This window comes from Equus przewalskii, chromosome 1 (genome assembly GCF_037783145.1).
Source record: "Equus przewalskii isolate Varuska chromosome 1, EquPr2, whole genome shotgun sequence".
In the NCBI taxonomy this organism is placed as follows: Eukaryota; Metazoa; Chordata; class Mammalia; order Perissodactyla; family Equidae; genus Equus; species Equus przewalskii.
In genome coordinates, this window is record NC_091831.1 from 57,018,441 (window position 1) to 57,041,062 (window position 22,622).

At 39.1% G+C, this 22,622-nt stretch overlaps 1 protein-coding gene across 6 annotated transcripts in view; it reads left to right on the forward strand.

The window, feature by feature from the left end:
- Positions 1-22,622, forward strand: part of TET1 (tet methylcytosine dioxygenase 1) — a 124,075-nt gene that overhangs the window by 11,343 nt on the left and 90,110 nt on the right. For 2 of the 6 annotated variants that reach the window (XM_070564315.1, XM_070564330.1), the window contains exons 1-2: positions 21,293-21,557; positions 22,090-22,143. Coding sequence is in view for 2 of the 6 variants with exons in the window: in XM_070564283.1 (XP_070420384.1) it covers positions 22,090-22,143 (54 nt within the window). In the remaining 4 variants the exon portion in view is untranslated. Of the gene's footprint in view, positions 1-21,292; positions 21,876-22,089; positions 22,144-22,622 lie in introns of those variants that run through there. The other 4 variants (XM_070564305.1, XM_070564322.1, XM_070564283.1 and 1 more) reach the window with 2 other exon arrangements.

The following is a 22,622-nucleotide window of genomic DNA, read 5'->3' on the forward strand; positions in this document are numbered from 1 at the left end:
GGTTTACAAACACACATCTAAAACACTTAGTAGCAATGTCTTTAGCAGAGAGACCTCCTCGTAAGCTCCTGATTTGTAGTATTGCCAAGTGACATCATTGCCAAAGATACTCTATCTGTAATGTGTGTAAGCAAATTTCTTCGTTTCTTTCCTAAATCTGCTCCTCCTCTTGCATTACGTATTTGGTTCAATGGCTTACTATCTACATGATCACCCAAAATGGAAAATTCAGTGATTTGTGATGCTTTCCTCCCCTTCCTCTAGATTCTCTTGTTTTATAAGATCTGAGTGTTCCTACCTCTCCACTTTCTTGGCTGCACCTATAGTTGAGGCTTTGATCTCTTATCGGGACAATTTCAGTATCTTCTTTATGATCACCAAGTATTTATTGCACTTCTCCTCTGGGTTGTGCACTGGGGCTATAGTTGTGAGCATATCAGCTAGCAGGGAAGTCAGGGTGTGGAACGACAAGCTCCCCTTAGTGGAGTTCAAGTTTCTTTCCGAAACCCTGATTCTCCTACTTAACCACGTGTAGTCTCTTCTGCATGTGTGACATATCTCACTCAAGACAAACGAAAATAGAGCAAAACTTTCAGTGCCTTCCAATTATAGATGAAACCTAGAGTCATTAGTGTGGAGTACAAGACTGTCAAGATTTTGGCACAACCGACCTCCTCCGTCTTATTTGCTGTCGCTTCTCATATTACACTGAAGTTTCAGCAGTATCTGGCTACTTATATTTCCCCAAGCTCACCATGCATGTTCCCACTCGGTGTCCATGTTCATGGTACATGTTCTTCCTTTCCCCTTCTGACCAGACTCCGCCCAGTCACTCACCCGTCACGTGTCACAATTATACATGTGTGTGTTCCCCAGCTTCCATACCAGGGCACTTTGTTTTTCTAGAGCCTGTCTAGGCTTGATACAATTGTAAGTACTCAACACATATGTGTTAGTTAAATGAAAAGAGAATATATTTGTAACTCAAATAATCAGGGTTATAAATTTAGATGTTGGCATGTGGTTTAAACTTGCTCTGGTGAGCAAGTGTGCCCACTGTTCTCAAGCTCCATCAGTGTGGGAAAAACCAATATTGGCTAATGGATGGATGAATACCTTGGCTGTTGGTCATGATCTCTTAAGCACCACGTTCTTTATTAAAAACAAACCAAAAAAAAAAGCAAAGAAAAAATCCAACACTTTCATTTTGATGTAATTCAGATTTATAGAAAAGTTGCAAGAGTACTACAGAGAATTTGGTATATCTTTCAACTAAGTGATAATATTTTGTCATATTACTTTATCTTTCTTTTTATCTCCCCCTCTCTCTGTCTCTTCTCTATTTTTTTCTGTACCAATTGAGAGTAAGCCACAGACATGATATTCCTTTATCCCTACATACTAGAGAGTGTGTTTTCAATAAGCAAGGATATTCTCTTATCATTATCAAGATTAGGAAATTAGAATTCAACTATTATTATGATCTAACCCGCAGACCTTATCACCTATAAGAAAATGTCCTTTTGGCTTCCTTTAATCTGGAACAGTTCCTCAAATTTTCAAAACAACTTTATTGAGGTATAATTGACATACAATAAACTGTACATATTTAAAGTATACAATTTGATAAGTGTGATATATGTATACACTGTATAACCATTGCCACAATCAAAATCCATCACTCCCACAAGTTTCTTTGTGCCTACCCCTCTCCCTGTACCGTCTCCTCAGCAAACACTATCTTTCTGCCACTATAGATCAGTTTGCATTTTCTAGAGTTTGATATAAATAGAATCATACAATATGTACTTTTTTGTGGGGGGAGGGCTAGAACAGTTCCTCAGTTTTTGTCTTTTATGACTTTGCTACTTTTGCAAAATGCAGATCACTTATTTTGCCCCCTGAGACTTTCACTCCCTAGTTTACACATCTTTTTGCCTGATGGTTGTTAAATGGTGATTCTCTATGTCCATCATTTCTTCTAAATGTATAAGTTAGCTGTAAACTCTAAGGAAGAGCTTTTGCTTCTTAGTTACCTATTTTATTTATTTATTTCAGTATGAATTTATAGATTTTTATTATATTCAATAGGTTATAATCCTTTATTATCATTATTTATTTTGGTGCTCAAATTGTCTCAAATTTGGCCAGGGAGCACCTTCAACCATGCTTTAAGTATTTCTTTATTTGTCTGGCATAAGTGTTCTAGGCTTTACTACTTTCTGTTCTGCCCCAGACCTGAAGTCACTTATTTATCCAAGGAAACTTGGTTTCTTTTAGTGGAGAATGAGACTTAGAAAGCAAGATCTTGGTGGTAGACGTGATCATTGTTACTGTAATGTCAGCGCTTTGTTCAAAAGTTACTTGAATTAATTTTGTCTCTCTGTGTCTCAGTCTCTGCCTCTCTTTCTCAAACACACACACACACACACACACACACACACACACCCCACCCTTAACCTTTCAATGTGCTTATGTTGTTCATTTGAAATAGTTTTAATTAATTTACTTCTTTATATTCTTTTTCAAGGTTCCCCTGTACTTGACAATCTTCATATTCACTCGCTCTCTCTTGTTGTCTCCCTGCCCCAAAAGATCGCCTTTATCACAGACAAAGCTGATTCTGAAGAATGTGTTAGGTTGTCCTTGTACTGAACTCTGGCAATGATAGACCTACCTATCCAACAGTGCATAGAGAGGCAGAGGACACAGGCTCTCTGAGGGAACCTCACTCTGAGAGAGCAAGGAACAGTTGTATCCTCTTTTCTTTCTGGTATCTTTTGCTTAATATTATGTTTATGAGATTCATCCATAATGTTGCTTCTAGTTATAGATAATTCATTATCATTGTGGCATAGTATTCCATTATATGTATATACCACAGTACATTTGTCCATTCTACTGCTAATGAACAGTAGTACTACTATGACCATTATCATAAACGTCATTGGTGAATATTGAGTATTCCATTCTATAGTGTATTCCTGGGAGTAGGATTGCTGGGTCATGGAATGCGCATTTGTTTAGGTTTTGTAGATATTACCGAACAGCTGTGGTGGTTCCAATTAATCAGAGGCGTTTATGAGAGTTCTGCTTGCTCCACATCCTTGGCAACACTCATTTTCTGTCTTTCTTTCTTTCTGTTAAAGATTTTATTTCTTCCTTTTTCTCCCAAATCCCCCCAGTACATAGTTGTGTATTTTAGTTGTGGGTCCCTCTAGTTGTGGCATGTGGGATGCCACCTCAGCATGGCTTGATGAGCGGTGCCATGTCTGCACCCAGGATTCAAACCAGTGAAACCCTGGGCCACCAAAGCGGAGCACGTGAACCCGACCACTCAGCCACGGGCTGGCCCCTCTTTCTTTCTTTATTTTGAGGAAGATTAGCCCTGAGCTAACATCTGCCGCCAGTCCTCCTCTTGCTGAGGAAGACTGGCCCTGAGCTAGTAACATTTGTGCCCATCTTCCTCTATTTTCTGTGGGACACCTGCTGCAGCATGGCTTGACAAGCAGTGCATAGGTCTTCACTGGGGATCCAAACCAGCCAACCCCAGGCTGCGGAAGCACAACGCGCGAACTTAACTGCTGCGCCACCGGGCCAGCCCCTGTCTTATTTTATTTTAATAATTTTGTTGAGTGTGTAGTGGCATCACTACGTTGTTGCATTTTCTTGAAGACTGATGAAATTGAACTACTTCTTATATGCTTGTTAGCCATTTAGATATTGTCTTTGAAGTGCCTGTCAAGTCTATTGTCCATTTTTAAATTGTTTTTTCTGCCTTTTCATTATTGGTGTATCTGAGTTCAATTTTTTTTAATTGAGTTCATAATAGTTGTGAAATTGTGAAATTTCAGTTGTACATTATTTCTCGTCTGCCACCACATAAGTGCTCCCCTTCACCCTCTGTGCCCACCCCTCACCCCCCTTCCCCTGATAACCACTGAACTGTTTTCTTTGTCCACGTGTTTGTTTGTATTCTGCATATGAGTGAAATCATCTGGTGTTTGTCTTTCTCAGTCTGGCTTATTTCGCTTAGCATAATTCTCTCCAGGTCCTTCCATGTTGTTGCAAGTGGGATGACTGTCTTTTTTATGGCTGAGTGGTATTCCATCGTATATATATACACCACATCTTCTTTATCCAATCATTGGTCTATGGGCACTTGGATTCTTTCATGTCTTGGCTATTGTAAATACTGCTGCAATGTGATTTCATTATGTTTTGATATAAATCTTTTTTTTTTGAAGATTGGCATCTGTGCTAACATCTGTTGCCTGTCTTCTTTTTCCTTCTTCTTCCCCAAAGCCCCCCAGCACATAGTTGTATATTCTAGTTATAGGTCCTGATTGTGCTATGTGGGACATAGCCTCACCATGGCCTGATGAGCAGTGCCATGTCCGCACTGGGATCTGAACTAGCAAAACCCCAGGCTGCCGAGCGAGTGCATGAACCCAACCCACTCCGCCACGTGGCTGGCCCCTGATATAAATCTTTTGTTAAATATATGATTACAGATATCTTGATGTAGTCTCTGATTTAACTTTTCACTCACTTAATCATGCTTTTTAATGGATATTCTTAACTTTAATGTAGTCCAATTTACCAATCCTCTCCTTTATGACAGCTTTTATGTCTTTTTTTTTTTTTTTTTTTTTGAGGAAGATTAGCCCTGGGCTAACATTTGCTGCCAATCCTCCTCTTTTTGCTGAGGAAGACTGGCCCTGAGCTAACATCCATGCCCATCTTCCGCCTACCACAGCATGGCTTGACAAATGGTGCCATGTCCACACCTGGGATCCAAACCAATGAACCCTGGGCCGCCAAAGTGGAACGTGCAAACTTAACCTCTGTGCCACTGGGCCAGCCTGATTAATTTCTTTTAATTGTACAGTGAGGTGGTTAGATAGTCTTCCCAGAGATATCTTTTGGCCAACAGATAAAATGTTATTTTTCTTCCAAACTCAGTTCAGCTTACTGTTCTCCATATTCGGAAAGACAGATAATTAAAATCACTAATTTTGTAACTTGTAGTCATCTAGGACTTTGCTCACGGCTAGATATTCCTCATGTTATTTGTAACTTAGCATTTTGAGACTTACGCATTACCCTATTTATTGGATAGTGATTGAAGTAAAAAAAAAGTGAGGGGAAGCTTTTTAGAGAGAAGAGGGAATAGGTGCTTTGGCCAGGCTACACTTTCACAAATAATTTTTAGTGTGTATGATAACAAAGGAAAACAAAACAGTTGTTTGTAGAAATGCTTCTGAAGGCTGAGTATTGAATTACGTACCTCTAGCTTGGTAATTTTGGTATACTATCACATATTTAATTAATGTTAATTGAATAACTAAACAAGCGGTTTGTGAGTTGGTTGCCAAAGTGAAATAATCTCTCTTATATTTACTCTAGTTAGGTTTGATTTTTTTCCCCAAATATTAAAGGGTTATTATATGTTTGGTTAGATTAAATAGCAGTGTACTAGATAACGCTGTAAACTGTGCTGCTTATTACTGTGCTGTCTTCTTAGTTGATGCAAATTGCACCTGGAAAAATACTAATACCTACATAGGTTGTGCTTGAAAAGCTAAAAGTTAAGTAGTCGTAAATGATACAAATTGAATCACTGTCCACTATCCTATGGTACTGTGGTGACGGTGTAGTTTCAGGGGTGTCATTTCAGAATTGGTTGACGTGCTTGTTTTATCCTGTTCATTTCGGTGGCAGTAGTGATGGGACTGGCCTCTCCTGGCTACTGCTTTTCTTACTGTTTTCAAACAGCCGAATCTCATTTTGGCATATGTTGTGTATGACATATGGAACAAATTTTTGCTACCAACTCCTTCAATTGAGGGCAGATGTTATATGTCCTTAAATATGCCTTAAAGGAATCTCTTTGGATCACTACTGAGACTTCAGTAGCATACCTCACCACAGAGCTGACCATAGAAAAAAAACCTTTGGCATCTAGGACCCTTGCATGTGTAAACTCCAAGTATGTCAACAAAACCATGCTGATCTTGATTGATTCTGACCCACGGGTGTTAATTTCTGGAATCTTGTCACTGTGGTTCAACTCTTACCCAGCCATTTTGTGTATATCATCTTCTCCAGGAAGAAAAATGTGTGAAACTGGCTAAACCTTTATCTAGTGTCAGCATAATTCAAGTTATACTATTATATAATAGTGAGCACTGTCATATGGAAAATGTTTATTTTGCTGCGGAGCTTAACTCCACATCTCTTTTTGTTGGTCAACCTCTTGGTTTTTTATTTCAGAGAAGTATTTCAAGGGTCAGTGGTTTCAAAGCTGCAAAAGTCATTCTCCTTATAAAGTAGCTGGTCATTGTGGCACTTATGATGGATGTGGCACAAGTGTTACCCTGAAGGGGAGAGGGCGGGTTCTTTATCTTTTTGCATTATTATCATACTCAAATGAGATACAACCAGCAAATAAATCAAACTAATCTATGCAATTCAGGTCATTACCTTGCTAATGAGACTCAGTGCTCAAGTCATGAGTATCCAGGAAGTCTTGACTAATTATCATCAGCTCTTCAAGTCTACTATGAAAGCAACAAAAGAGAAATCTTGCTCTTTTCTGATTTAATTATGTCCCATTAATACTGAGTCACTGTTTTTAAAAGAAGGGCATGGTGTTCTGCAGAGAGAGCAGTGATTAGAAGTGAGATGTTTAAATAACTTCTAGAGCCCAAGCCCAGGATTTAGGAGGTGCTAGCACATAATTGATGCTCAACAAATGTTTGCTGAACAAATGATTCAATGAATGAATGAAAGAATGAAATCTTATCAAAAATGTAAGATTCAGCCTATTTCCAACATACCAATGCCTTTAAAAAAGTACATTGTAAACCATTCATTATATCCATATGTACTTAATATATCATCTTAGCAGCTGGGGTTTACATTTTACAAATGTTTACAAAATAAAACATTTTGGGGTTTGTTCTATACAGGTCATTTTCAGGTACCAAAGATATTAGGGTCATGGGACATCTGTAACAAAAATCAAATAGAAGACTTGAGAAAAAGGATTTTAGGATGGTGCAGAGTGCTTTAAAAATATGTGTTAAAAAGCTGCTGCCTATGTTCTTTAAAATTACTGCCATATGCATTTGTGATTATGAGTTATACCAAGATTCAAAGTTTGGACAACTCAAAATGCTAAAGGCAAAAGGAGCATGAAAGCTCAAAAATCATGTACTTTTCTAATTGTAAATGGAATTTAGAGAAACAATTCTAGACGAATACCTACCAAACCAAACTGTTGAAAGTACTTACCTCTGAGGATTGGATTTTTTGAGTGGACGAGGGGTATACTAGAAAATATGTGACTTTAACTTTTTCTTGAATTTTTTTATGTGGTTTGAATATTTACATAATGAGCTTGTGTTATTTTAAAAAGTAATAAAACATACTAAATCAAAGTAATGTAATTTGCATTTAGAAAGTTTAGAAGCAGGAAAAAAAAATAAACTGTAATCCTACTAGCTAGAGGCAACCACCAGCAAAATTGGCATACATGCTTCCAGTTTTTTTTCTGTATTTAAAAAATAGCACACTTAGGGGCTGGCTCTGTGGCCTAGTGGTCAAGTTTGGGGCTTTTTGCTTTGGTGGCCTAGGTTTGGTTCCCCAGGTGCAGACTCTGCCACTTGTCAGTGGCCACGCTGTGGGGCGACCCACATACAAAATAGAGGAAGCCTGGCACAAACGTTAGCTCAGGGCCAATCTTCCTCAGCAAAAAAAAAAATTTAAATAAATAAATAAATAAATAAATTTTTGCTTCTTACAGTTTTTCATATGGTAGTGAACTCTTCTGTATAAATGTTGGTTCCCATTTTAGATTATTTCCTTGAAAGAATCAGTCCTTTATTTCAAGCTAAAAGTATTTGCATAACCAAAGTATTTTGCTAATGAGTTATTGCCTAATGATTTCTAAATCTTTACCACTTTTGGAAACCTGAAGTTTGTGGTGCAGGTATTCTTTTGAAAGTCAGAGCCATTTCCTTCTCCCAAAATTAGAAACTAAAGTTTCTATTACATGGGGCCGGCCAGTTGTCGCAGCAGTTAAGTTCCCACGTTCTGCTTTGGCGGCCTGGGGTTTGCCAGTTCGGATCCCAGGTGTGGACATGGTACCGCTTGGCAAGCCATGCTGTGGCAGGCGTCCCACATATAAAAAGTAGAGGAAGCTGGGCATGGATGTTAGCTCAGGGCCAGTCTTCCTCAGCAAAACGAGGAGAATTGACAGATGTTAGCTCAGGGCTAATCTTCCTCAAAAAAAATTAAATTAAATTAAAAAATAAAGCTTCTGTTACATTCTTTTTGGTAAACACATCTTAATGCCATCTCAAAGATGATGATTGAGCCAGCATTTCAGCATATCTCCTAACTAATGACTGGATACTAGCCAGATCAGATTAGGTACTTGGTGTATTTTTAGCTACTATGGAAAAAAACAGAATTTAAAAATTACTATTATGATATTAGCGCTTTAGTCTCGCTAAACTTTCCACATGCTTTTTGGTTGCTAGTCAAGAATTCCTAAGACTAATTTGATCCCAGTTTAAATGATTCCAACATTCGTCTTCCATTTGATGTTTCAGAAATCATAAAAATAGAACTTCCACATCAGAGGTTTTAATCTTGATGGGCTTCAGTGCTCTGTTGATCCTATCCCATCAGAATTATATGTAACATATTGTTTTTATATGCATTTCTCTGGAGAGATGGTCCATAGCTTTTATTAGATTTCACAGAAATGTAAGTCATATCTCCCACTCCCCAAAAGAAAAACAAGTAAGAGAATCAAACCACTCTATTTAAGACTTTGAAAGAATGAAATAGACAAGTGTTCCTACGATTAAGGAATGAACAGTTATACTAAGAGTTTGAATATTCTCCCATGTGGTCATCAGTGTGAGAATGGACCTGTTTGTAACATTGTGATAGTCAGACCTGTGAAGCAGGGGTGCCATGAAGAGTAGAAGTGATATCCATAAAGGATCTAGCAGGCTGCCTGCTACATAATAGGTGCTTAAACATGGTGGTTATTGTTATATCCTTGAAGAGATTTGCATATTCATTTCATTACTTTCACTGTTTCCCTCTTGCCACTTGATTCAGGTTATTTAGAGGAAAGTAGCTGAAGTCCTCAGAAGTAGCCAGTACATGCCATTTCAAAAATGCAAAAGTATTTTTTCTGCTGGAGGATTAAGATGCATTATGAATGAATTGGTTTCACCGTTCCCATGTAATAGAGAATTATAGTTGTGGTTTCCAGTGAGACGACGATGCCACAGTTATTTTCTTGTCCTTGTATAATGAGAGGGTTTTGGTGTTTCTGCTGTATTCTAGACATTTACACTCTACAGCTTATTTTCATATCATATTTCATATGCAACACCATTTTGTGGTGAGTTTTCTGTTAAAGAGCAAAAGTAGGATCAAGGCAGGAGGAAGTGGGAGGACAAGACAGTGGAAGCCTGCTGTTGATCCAAGCCATGGAATTTTGGATGGAGTCAATATAGTTTAGATTTGGAGAGAAAAGCGTGTGTGTGTGTTAGTTTCTTCTACACGTGGAGGAGTAAAAAACTTGTTTAGGAGTTAATACAGAATTGCAAAGAGGTTTGTCTACTAGGCAACATAGACATTAAATTGCCTTCTTTATTCACCTAGTTCCGTTTACTAAAGACCCTTCTAGTGCACTATGAGATAGTAAAACAAACAAAAATCAATAAAACAAGGAAAACAAAACAAAATAGTGTTACTTTTCTCTTTTTAAAGAACCAACAACCAGGGAACAATGTCTTCATTGATAATTAGATACAGAAGATTTTAACAAAATTTAAACTTGTTTGAATTGAAACACAAGAAGCTGGCAAAGGAAAGGAAGAAGGAAAGAAATTAACATTTACTGAGGGTCTGCGATGGGCCAGACGCTGTGCTAAAAGGCTTAATGCCACCATATTCGATCCTAACAGTGACTCATGAAGTGTGAGGATTAGGGCTCTCAGTTTGCAGACTAGGAAATAGAAACACACTTTTAAAAAGTGCCTTTAATTCCCTGTGGCTAGCAAGTGGTAGCGGCACTCTTTCCCTTATGATGAAGGAGAGTTAAACAATCTCTTCGCCTTTTTAAATTGAGATATAACTCATGTATCATAAATGAACTCTTTTAAAACTACAATTCAGTGGTCTTTACAAGGTTGTGCAAACATCCCTGCCATCTAATTGTAGAATGTTTTCATCACCCCAACAGAAACCCAGTACAAATAAGCAGTCACTCTCCATTCTTCCCTCCCCAGCTCCTGGCAACCACTAATCTGCTTTTTATCTCTATGGATTTGCCTATTCTGGGCATTTCATATAAATGGAATCATACAATATTTGGCCTTTTGCATCTGGCTTCTTTCACTTAGCGTAATGTTTTCAAGGTTCATCCATGTCATAACATGTATCAGTACTTCGTTCTGTTTTATGGCTGAATAATATTTCATTGTATGAATAAACCACATTTTGTATAAACATTCATCAGTTGATAGACTTTTGGGTTGTTTCCACTTTTTGGCTATTATGAATAATGCTGTTATGAACATTTGTGTACGGGTTTTTGTGTGGACATGTGTTTTCAGTTATTTTGGATATATTCCTAGAAGTGGAATTGCTGGCTCATATGGTAACTCTTTGTTTAACTCGAAAGAATTGTCGAACTTTTCCAAACCAGCTGTACTATTTTAGATTCCAACCAGCAATGTACAAGAGTTCTAATTTTTCCGTATCCTCACCAACACTTGTTATTATCTGACTTCTTGATTATTGCCTTCCTAGTGAGTGTGAAGTGGTGTCTCATGCTGGATTTGCTTTGCATTGCTTTAATGATTGATGATGGCAAGCGTCTTTTCATGTGCTTATGACCATTTGTATATATATTTTTTTAGAAATGTCTATTCAGTCTGTCTTAATCCGTTCAGGTTGCTATAACAAAATACTACAGACTGGGTATTATAAACAACAGAAATTTATTGCTCATAGTCCTGGAGGCTGGGAAGTCCAAGATCAAAGTGCCAGCATGGTTGAATTCTGGTGAAGACTCTCTTTCTGCTTCATAGCTGGCACCTTCTCACTGTGCCCTCAAATGACAGAAGAGGCTATGAATCTCTCTGAAGCTTCCTTTATAAGGCACTAAACCCATTCCTGAGGATTCCACCGTCATGCCTTAAGCACCTCGCAAAGGCCCCACCTTCTATATCATCACATTGGGCATTAGGATTTCAACATGTGAATTTGGGGGTGACACTAACATTCAGACCATAGCAAAGTCTTTTGCCTATTTTAAAATGGGATCTTGGGGCTGGACCCGTGGCCGAGTGGTTAAGTTCGCCCGCTCCACTGCAGGCGGCCCAGTGTTTCGTTGGTTCGAATCCTGGGCGCGGACATGGCACTGCTCATCAAACCACGCTGAGGCAGCATCCCACATACCACAACTAGAAGGACCCACAATGAAGAATATGCAACTATATACCGGGGGGCTTTGGGGAGAAAAAGAAAAAAATAAAATCTTTAAAAATAAATAAATAAATAAATAAAATGGGGTCTTTTTGGGGGGCTGGCCTAGTGGTGCAGCAGCTAAGTTTGCACACTCTGCTTCGGCAGCCTGGGGTTTGCCAATTTGGATCCTGGGCACAGACCTATGCACTGTTTATTAAGCCATGTTGTGGCACATGTCCCACATATAAAGTGAAGGAAGATGGGCACAGATGTTAGCTCAGGGCCAGTCTTCCTCAGCAAAAAGAGGAGGATTGGAGGTGGATGTTAGCTCAGGGCTAATCTTCCTCCAAAAATAAAAAGGGATCTTTTTGTTGAGTTGCAAGTTTGTTTTATATGTTCTAGATACCAGACTCCTATCAGATTTATGATTTACAAATATTTTCTGAGAGTTGTCTTTTCACTCTTTTGATGAGTCTTTTGAAACACAAAAGTTTTCACTTTTGATGTCTTCTATTTTATATATTTTTTTCTTTGGTTGCTGTGCTTAATCTCTTCTTTTTATTTTGTCAAAGTTATAAGTGAACTTTACTTTTTGCTATGAAGATACTTCACTGGCTTAATTAAAGAGACTAGGATTTTTTTCTTGCCCTTCGTTTTCCTCCCTATGTAGTGCCTGGCGTTTGGTAGCCACCAAACAAATGTTAGTTGAATTGAATGATACTGATCATAGATGTGGAATAGGTATGTAGTAAACATTGATATCTGAAGGGATTAATAACAACTATCATGTACTGAGTACTTACTAAGTACCCAGTACTGTATTAAGCACTGACATTCTCATTGTCTCATTTAATCCTTACAACAATCCTATGAAAGTCACATTCTGCCCCCAGTCTATAAAGGAAGACACTGAGGCTTAGATAAGCCAGGTAACTTATCAGAGACCACATAGTTGGTCTGGGATTAGAGCCTTTGGCTTAGATGGTATGTGCTCATTGTAACCACCAGGTCTGTGAGCTAGGGCAACAAAGAATATGTGAAGAACTCAGAGGATGGAGAAGAGTGGGACAAGAGGTGGACTGGTTGAAGATCGTCATGCTAAGTTTATTGCTGCTGTCTTTTAGACTTGTGCAACTTTGAAACAGATGTTGTGTAAGAATCCTACAAGTTCATTTGCAAAAATGTAATTTTTTTGACATGAATCAAATATCAAACTCTTTGAGTTTGTCAGTTCCACTGCTTCTATATTTTAATTTCAAGATTACATTTCTCTTTAAGCATTCTTTTAGCTCTTTCCCTCCACTTTTGATTTTTACTTAAAATATTTTTGCCCTCCTTAGACTCATTTCCCTCTAAATCCTGGTCTGATAATTCTACATTTTCATGATAATTTTTCACTCCCCTATGTCTCCAAGCAGATTTTTTTTGTTTTGTTTTGTTTTTAAATAATGTTCTTTCTTTCTTTTCTTTTCTTCTCTTTTCTTTTTTTTTGTTTTTGTGAGGAAGATTGGCCCTGAGCTAACATCTGTTGCCAATCTTCCTCCTTTTACTTGAGGAAGATTGTTGCTGAGCTAACATCTGTGCCAGTCTTCCCCTATTTTGTATGTGGGATGCCTGCGACAGCATGGCTTGATGAGTGGTGTGTAGGTCCACCCCTGGGATCTGAACCTGCAAACCCCTGGCCACCGAAGTAGAGCATGGGAACTTAAGTGTCATGCCACTGAGCTGGCCCCAAGCAGGTGTTTTTATATTTTCTGTAGCTTTTCTAACTGTCTTCAGCAAGAGAGCTGTTCCAAATTATCAATTTTATTATCACTAGAAGTGAAAGTTTTGTATTCTTTTTAACTAATAAAAGTAAGATTGTATTTTGACAGTGTGGTGGAATTGGCATGCCCCAACTCCAGCAGAAACCTTGTTAATACTAGATTTATCTGGGAGAGGTTCCAGTGTCCCAAAATATTGTGTACTTGAATATCTCCAATTTTTATATTGAGTTTTAATTGCTCATTACATTATTTGAACATAATTTTCTTAATTAGTGAAAGCCATGGTTCTCCACTGCTGTGATGGGACCACCCAAAAGTCAAGCATCATACCGCATACTTTTCATGGCCATCTGAGCATTCAACCCCAATGTCAGCATTGTCCCTCACTGAGTCTATGGGAGGTTGACTTGCTCAAGGTCCTGCAGGTAATAGCAGCATTGAGATTTTTATCTCACCAGGGACATACTGATCTTGTATAAGATAATATTTTGATATTGTATAATATAATACTTTAAGGTGGACAGGTCAGGAGGAAATACTTTCTTTTCAAAACATCTAAAGTAATTTTCTCTCATCACACGCATAGTTAGTGATGAAGAGAATTGTTGGGTATAGTGAACTTTCATCCCTGCCCAAACCCACTAACAATTTATTGTGACTTGCAAAATAGCCCTATGAAAATATGGGTATATGTTCATAAAGTTAGAAACTTAATCACAGCCTCGGTGAATGCAGTTTGACTTATTCTCAAATGATGTGCTTGAAAGAACGGATGTTTATGGGCAAGAAAAATATCAATTCACATTTTATAAATATCTAGTAAAAACATCAGGAATCATTTATTTAGTTTATTTTTAAACAACAAGAGCTAATGTGCTTGTTCAATAAGTATTTGGAAGTTAGGTAAATCAAACCAATTTGGGGGAAAATTGTGTTTTCTTAACTAGTCATTAAAAGTGAGTATCTATGGAAACACCATTATAATCATTTATGCTAAAACATTCCTAATAAAGATAGGTAAGTTCTTTATTTAAATCTGCACAATTAACACAGTTATAAGCTTAAGCTCCTTACCTATTGATTTCTAAGGTGGACTGTGGTGAAAATAACCTTTTTGTTTTCTTGTTATGGCAAATATATCTTCTCCTCCAACAGGTATTCGTAAAGGGCTATACATTATAAAAGCTCAAAACGACCCCTTCAGACACAGAAATGGTAGCAAGTTAGAAGAAATGTCTGCAGTAGGAAACTGAGGACCATTTATTTTATTTTAAACAGAGTTAATGTGCTCATTGGATAAATATTTGGATATCAGGAAAATCAAACAGACTTTGGAAAAAATTGAATTTTAGACCTTCTATTATTATCAATATTACAGGCTCAATGGAAAGTTTGTTCTTTTTTTGGTTCCCCTGGAAAACCATAATTCCTCTCTTTCCTCTACCTGAGTTAAGCTCCGTGGAAAAGAATTATTCATTAAGTCTGAGACCCCACAGGTGTTAAGCAGGGCCTCTCATATGCTTGGTATTCTCTATTCTATTCCTGGAAGGAACAAAGGAAGAGCATCCCTTACTCCAAAAATCAGAAGCATCTGTCCAGTACAGATTTACTCTGCTGAAAAATTGATTTATTTCTAGGCAGCCAAATCCTTGCTTCTCCACAGATTGTTTGAGACTCTAGTAAATACTAGAGTTAAAAAACTGAAGAAGTCAACTCTTTCTGAATAACTGATCTCATCTCCACAAAAACATCTTACATGCACTCATTCTCAAAATATCACTTTTCTCTTTTTTTCTAAGGAGACTTAGTTATGCAAGGGTGTTTTCTAGCTTAAAAACATGGGTTTTTGGGTCGAGGACAAGCCAATCACCTCTCCTTAGTTCTTCCCTTGAAAAGGTAGCTTATCTTTGTGATGACCAACTTAACAGGAGCATCGCTGTTGGCTTTTAAAAGGACTGGTTATGGAAAATTGGAGTATGGAACAAAAATGTGACATTCCAACTGGAATGGTAGAGAATTAAAGGCTGGTTGCATCTCTTCATATGCATGCTCAATGACCAGCCTTATTACCCAAGTGGAAGCTTTATTTATGTGCATATCTCCCCATTGCCCCTTCACAGCCATACTGGAGTGTGACTTTCAGTAGCTACAATGTCCTTGCACATGTAGTTACTTCCATCTGGGGCACATACCTTTCTTCTCTCCCTCTATACTTTGCCAGCTCCTACTTAGTACCCATTCTTGGGTTTCAGTGGAAATGTCACTTCCTCTGGGAAGCCTTCTCTGTCTTGCATGGCTTTCTGGGCTCATCCTCATTCTGTACTGCATCGTGATTGTCTGCGTCTGTTTTAAGAGTAGGTTCCTAGGGGCAGGCCCAGCACCAGGTCTGAATATTGGAGGTGCCCAACATTTATTAAGTTATTTTAACGGTTTTTGGTTATTGAATGGGGAAGTTCATTGTAAAAAAAAGAATTAACAAATTTTAAAGAAAACATTTTTGGATATGGAGTCTTTTAAGGTTGTTTGATATTTTTAAGTTTGATTTTGCTAAACTTAGGTGATACCTAGATCTAACTTTCTCAGAAAGAAGTTGTGTGTGTGTGTGCACGCGTGCATGTAAAATGCTTTGAGTTTCTCAGTGAAACAATAAATTGTTATGATTTTGCTGTTAGATTTGATGAGACAATTAGATTATCCAAAAACTTTGGGTAGAATGCTATCTGGAGTCAGCTCTCTAGCATGAATGACATAGAGAAGGAGTGCGAAGGTACAGAACTTCCTTTAAAAAAAAGAGAATATTACTGATTATAAAATACACAGGACAAACTAGTAATAATAAGAAGCAAACTTTACCATATATCATTCACAAAAGGGGAAAGTTTTTTTTTTTTTGAGGAAGATTAGCCCTGAGCTAACATCAGCCACCAATCCTCCTCTTTTTGCCGAGGAAGACTGGCCCTGAGCTAACATCTGTGCCCATCTTCCTATATTTTATATGTGAGATGCCTACCACAGCATGGCTTGCCAAGTGGTGTCGTGTCCGCACCCGGGATCCCAACTGGCCAACCCCAGGCCGCCAAAGTGGAACTCATACACTTAACCGCCGCGCCACTGGGCAGGCCCCGAGGGAAAATTTTCGAAATAGCAGCGTCCTGTGAATGTTTTTGTTTTTGACAAAAACACATAGATGCTGTTATGGGATTTCTCTGTCCAAATTACGAATCTAGACTCTAACAGAGGGAGTAGGCTTGTCAATTTCAAGTTTGTACTAAGAATTGTTGAGAAATTAGGGAGAGGTGATATTTCAGCCTCATCAGTCTCTGGCATTATCTATGGTTCACCTCATTGTCAACAGTTCTTGCTTGGCAACTGTTGAAGATCATTGCTCATTTGTTCCTTAATTCTTGCTATTGAAGAGCAGATATTTTTACCAGCAGAGGGAACGGGGTGGATACTAGGTAGACGTGGCCCCTTGGAAGGGAAAAGGGCTAGTGTAGATAAGCCTCAGGGAAGGAAGTGGGGGAGGGAAGCCAGGGAAAGGCTGTGCAAGGGATCAGCTGCCTCTACCCAGACTATTATTGCTGGCCCAATCACCCAGGAACATCTCCGGTGTTAGTCTTTCAGGTTCCTATTTCTCACCAGAATAAAACCAAACCATCTTTAAGATCACCGTTAGAACTGTGAAACGTATGAGCCATCCTTTCTACTGGTTGGAAGTTTATAAACGATGGTACTTGGAATGTCTTTCCCCAGGCATCACTGTCAAAGCTTTGATCCCCCCAACAATATGTAAAAAGAGAAATATAGAAGGATTTCATGGGAGAAGAGAAGGTGGCTAGTATGGGAAAGATTTTGTGCTGCAGAAGTGTCAATTTTGAGAAAGAATGAATTACTCCTGAGATTAATTTAGGAGGAGACTCCTAGACAGTATTTGTATATCTAGTTTCTTGTGGGTGCAGAACTACTTATGCTTAGAAAGTGTAGAATTTTGAAATTATTCACAGATTTATCTCTGAGGGCACAAAATATATTTTTTAAAAAGCACACCTAGGGGCCAGCCCCATGGCACCACGATTAAATTCGCATGCTTTGCTTTGGCGGCCCAGGGTTTCACCAGTTCAGATCCTGGGTGTGGACCTAGCGCTGCTCATTGAGCCAGGCTGAGGTGGCATCCTACATGGCACAACCAGAAGGACCTACAACTAGAATATACAACTATGTACTGGGGCTTTGGGGAGAAGAAGAGAAAGAAAAAGATTGGCAACAGATGTTAGCCCCCACAATCCTTAAAAAAAAAAAAAACAGCTAATATAATGTTGATTTAAAGTACTAGTCTTTTAGAAATCTGAGCTGCTATTCCTCTCTTCTAAAAAGGAAGCATGTGGTTTTGAAGACGTTTCTTTTAAGGTTATTTTGGGATATTTACAGGTGTCTATTGTTGGGTATTGAAAATGAAGAGTTGTAGAGAGTAGTGTAGATGGTTAGAACTAGGCTCAAGTAGAATTCTAATTTGCTGTGGTAACCCAAGTAATTTTACCTCTTTGGGTCTCAGTTTATCTATGAAATGAAGTAATTAGATTAAATTTTTGTTAGTGTTCCTTTTTTTTGTTTTCTGAGGAAGATTTGCTCTGAGCTAACATCTATTGCCAGTCTTCCTCTATTTTGTATGTGGGTCACCTTCACAGCATGGCTGCTGAGGAGTGGTGTAGGTCTGCACCCAGGAACCAAACCTGGGCCGCCAAAGCAGAGTACACCAAACTTAACCACCAGGCTATGGGGCCAGCCCCATTCTTTAGTGTTCTTTTTTAGTTTTATAATCAGGTGATTTTTTTTTTTTTTTGAGGAAGATTAGCCCTGAGCTAACTGCTGCCAATCTTCCTCTTTTTGCTGAGGAAGACTGGCCCTGAGCTAACATTCATACACATTTCCTCTACTTTATATGTGGGATGCTTACCACAGCATGGCATGCCAAGCGGTGCCATGTCTGCACCCGGGATCTGAACCGGTGAACCCCAGGCTGCTGAAGCGGAATGTATGCACTTAACCACTGCGTCACTGGGCCAGCCCCTAATCAGGTGATTCTTAAGAGAAAAAAGAAGGACCTCGTTTTGTAATATTTGAAAGAAACTAATACACTTGATTTATTACAGAACTAAATATCAACTCATGCAATTTAATAATCATGATTCCTTGTGGGAAAAACAAATAGATTTAAGTGACAAAAATAAGTTCTGAATAAGTAGGACTACAACACAAGATTTCTTAGTTTCTGATCTGTCATTCTTTCAACAGGGTCTAGTTGTATGCACTTTGCCCTAAATAATAAGAGAATGGGAATGGCTCTCTTGACCTCCAATTTCTCTACTAGTAATTTCTGATTATTCTCCCATCAAGGTTCACTGCCACCTAAGCCCTGAGCTGAGACCATCAAATCGCTAAGTATAGGATTTAGAACAGATGGTCACAACCAATAGAGATCACCAATCTATTCTGTATCCAAACAAGTGCAGATCTTCATGGTGTAGTATCAGTTAGACATTTGGAGTTAATGTTAACTCTGTTCACTTTCATTAACCCTCATATTTAGCTGGGATGAGCTTTGGCTTTATCTATTAACTCATTTTACAGCACACTGCACACAGACCTTCGATGTTTGCTTAGGTTGCCAACTGCGATGTTGTGTGGCTTCATGAGTATCCAGTGCAGTGAAAATGCCTGTCCGTGGGGCTTTAAAAAGTGGGCTTCTCACCAATGTGGATATTAAGTACACCCCACACTCTGAGCCTGATTTTATTTTGTTTTATTGAGGCAAACATGGATCACACAGGAAATAGATTGAGTTTAAATATATAATTATATTTTAATATATCATGGCCACTTTACTAAATATTGAGCAATCAACCTAGGAAAATGTTGATGCTTTTTAAAAATTATATTGAAGTATTCAAGGGGCAAGGCATGATCTGTAATTGAAATGCAAGGCCCTTTAAGACATGTAGGGCTACCCTTGTGTGCGTTGCAGATGGTAATGTAAAATGGTATAGCTGCTGTAGAAAATGGTTTGGCGGTTCCTCAAAAAATTAAACAGAATTATCATCTGATCCAGCGATTCCACTACTAGGTATATACTCAAAAGAACTGAAAGCAGGGACTCAGATACTCATATACCGACGTTCATAGCAGTATTATTCACAATAGCTAAAAGGTAGAAACAACCCAAATGTACATCAACAGGAGAATGGATAAACAGAATGTGGTATATATACACACAATGAAATATTATTTAGCCTTAAAAAGGAATGAAATTCTGATACATTTTACAACGTGGATGAACCTGGAAAACTTTATGCTAAGTGAAATAAGCTAGACACAAAAGCACAAATAGTGGGTGATCCCACTTATATGAGGTACCTAGAATAGGCAATTTTACAGAGACGGAAAGTAGAATAGAAGTTGGCAAGGGCTGGGAGAAGGTAAATGAGCAATTATTGTTTAATGGGTACAGTTTCTATTTGGGATGACGAAAAGTTTCTGGAGATGCAGAGTGGTGATAGTTAAACAACATTGTGAATGTACTTAATGCTACTACATTGTGCAGTTAAAAATGGTTAAAATGGCAAATTTTATGTTATGTATGTTTTACCACAATAAAAAAAAATCTCCAAAGAAAAAGAAATGTAGGGGTGTAGGGTCTTGCACCTGTTTTCAAACCTCGTTGTATTTGCTCTTGTTTTTCTACCCATTTCATGGTTGCTTCATTCCCCACAGAGAGCTTCTCAGTGTGGGCTCAGTGTGCTTGAAGTTTCCCTGGTGGGTGTGGTTAGGTCAAAATCCACTGGTTTTACTTCTTACATTTGTTAAAAATTATGATGGTGGGTGGGTGACCCAGAGGTAGTTTAAAGTGGAAAAACAATGCATGTTGGACTTCCCATTCCAACAAGGAAAGCGTGCTTTTGTGGCAAACCAAAAGGCTAAGAATCAAGGGTGATGAAATACAGGCCTTCCGGCCCTCACTCTGTTCCCGATTTCTGGTTGTGGGAATCTGTTCTGAATCCAACTGCAAGTGGAAAACCCATCTTTGGCTGAGTGGCCAGGGAGGCCCTCCTGCCAATCCCCTAAATGTGCTGCTGAAACTTTGGCCCTGTGAGGATGGAGCTGAGGCTGTCTCCTAAGATCTATGCAGCTGTCAAGGTGGCTGCGATGGGACTGTGACCGGCCTCTGTACAGCATTTTGGCCGTGACCTTGAGACCTGCCAGCTCACAGCAGCTGTCCTGGTTCTTGCTCCAGTGCCACTGTTGCATGGCCAGGGGGCTAAAGGGAGGGAGCTAAACTCCTCTGGCTCTGCCATTCCCAGGGTCTTTTAAGTTCTAACTATGGTGCCCTGCTCTCCCAGCACCTACCACCCACTGGGCATCAGGGCAGTCCAGGTGTGTGAGTGTGGATGGCTGCTTGTTCCACCTCTGGCTCAGGTCCTAATCCCTGGGAAGTGAGTGACTCTGTCTGACCAGACTGGTGTGCAGACAGGCTCCACGTGGGGACCTGCTTGGCAGCTCTGCAGGCAGATGCTCAGAGACAGTTGGTGATCTTGGGGGATGGAGAAGCCAGAGGTGCCCCTCTTGTCCAGAGGTATAAGTCTGCCTCTGGAAGGGAGAGATTTCTTTGGGAAATGAAGGTCACCAGAAATGTCCAGAGCAAGAGAGAGAAATCTTTTCTCTCCAGCTATTCAGAATGGCAAGTGTAATTTGAAAACTCCTCCCCCTCTCCTTGTCCTCATCCTGTCCTTTTCCTTTTAAGTGGCTTTATTATTTTTTTTAATCCGCCTTTGTCATTGGACATTTATTGACAGAAATCAAATTGCTGTGTTTCTGGGCAAGGCGCCTGCTGCAAAGAGGTGTGGTTCCCGAGGAATGAGACACGCAGCCCAACAGCTGAGCCTACACTGTCCTCACATAACCTCCCTGCCTTAAATATCGCCAATATTTAGCCTTGCCTTATAAAGTAAAAATGCACAATACCTTCCAGAGTTTCAGCAAGCCCAAATGCCCCCCTCGGCTCAGTTATATCTCCTGTACGTTGAAGGCAGGGCGCTCACCCCTCCCCCCGCGCAGACCTGCCCTCGGAGCCGCCAAGAGGTTACTAATCAGGGAGTCTCCGCCATCGATCCGATGGCGGAGACCTGGGGGATTTGTGTGCATTGTTTTTGCTGAAGCCTCCTGTGATTTCGGCGCGACCAGATCCTCTGCATCGAACTCCATGTCGCAGCTTGTGGCTGCCTGTGTCCTGTGGTGAGAGCGGAGCCGCACAGGAGATCCTTTGTCTAGGAAGGCTAGGCAGAGAAGATCACTTTGGAGTTGCTAAGCTCTGCATTGCCATTGGCTGCACTCTTTGTGGGGCTGTTTTTGCAAAAGGCATGCCCAGCACGTCTACAGTGCTGGCAGGCCAGGGCTGCCTTTAAACACCATGATAATAATACCAAAAAGCAGTTTGCAGAACTGTTCCACTGTAGAGGCTTCCTCTGCAGAAGCAAGCAAGATGGCTACCTCGTGGGCTTCGCTGTGAAGAATGCAGAGGCTAATTAAGACAGACTTTAAGGGGAAAAAAGGGTATTTCCCTATTTCATCTTTATGCAAGGCTTTTTTTCAGTGACTTTTAAAGTATACATTTTACATAAGCTCTTTAGGTTCTGCCTAGCAAACATGTTGATGATTTTAAATGGTCTAAGTAGTTTTATAGAGAAATAGCCAAAAATTTTGGGGGGGTGGGAGCTAATTTTTTTTTCTTAAACGGAGGCTCATTTTGCAATTTGATTTTTTTTAGGTTATAAAGGAAAACAAGAGGCCCCAGAGGGAAAAGAAGCCCAAAGTTTTAAAGGTAATCAGCTATTGATTCAATCATATTTAATTTTTTTCCATTTCCTACAGTATTTTTCTGTCACTTAGGGGTAAATTTGGAGTACAGAGGATGTGAATTCTCCCAGATTTTTAGTAGAAAAATGAATTTTCACTCAACTAAAGTGTTTTCTTTCTTTTTTTTTGATGTGCTGCATAATGTGCATATTAGCATCCTTTATTTTTAACTTCACACAAGTCTGCAAAAGGAAAAGTTTATATGCAAAGTGCTGTGAATAAAATTTGTTTTTCTTTGTAGCTCCCTTTGTAGCATCTGCATTTGTGGTGTTGCACCAGTGTGTAAACTTAAGCTCTTAAGGAGAAAGACACTATTTGAAGTTGACAGCTATGATCCATTGTGATTTTAATAGACCTTTCATTAGATACTGTTTTAAAATGTGCAGTTTTTCATTCTAAAGGGAAAGGTCCTTATAGGTTTTAGTTCAGCTTAAAATATGTAAG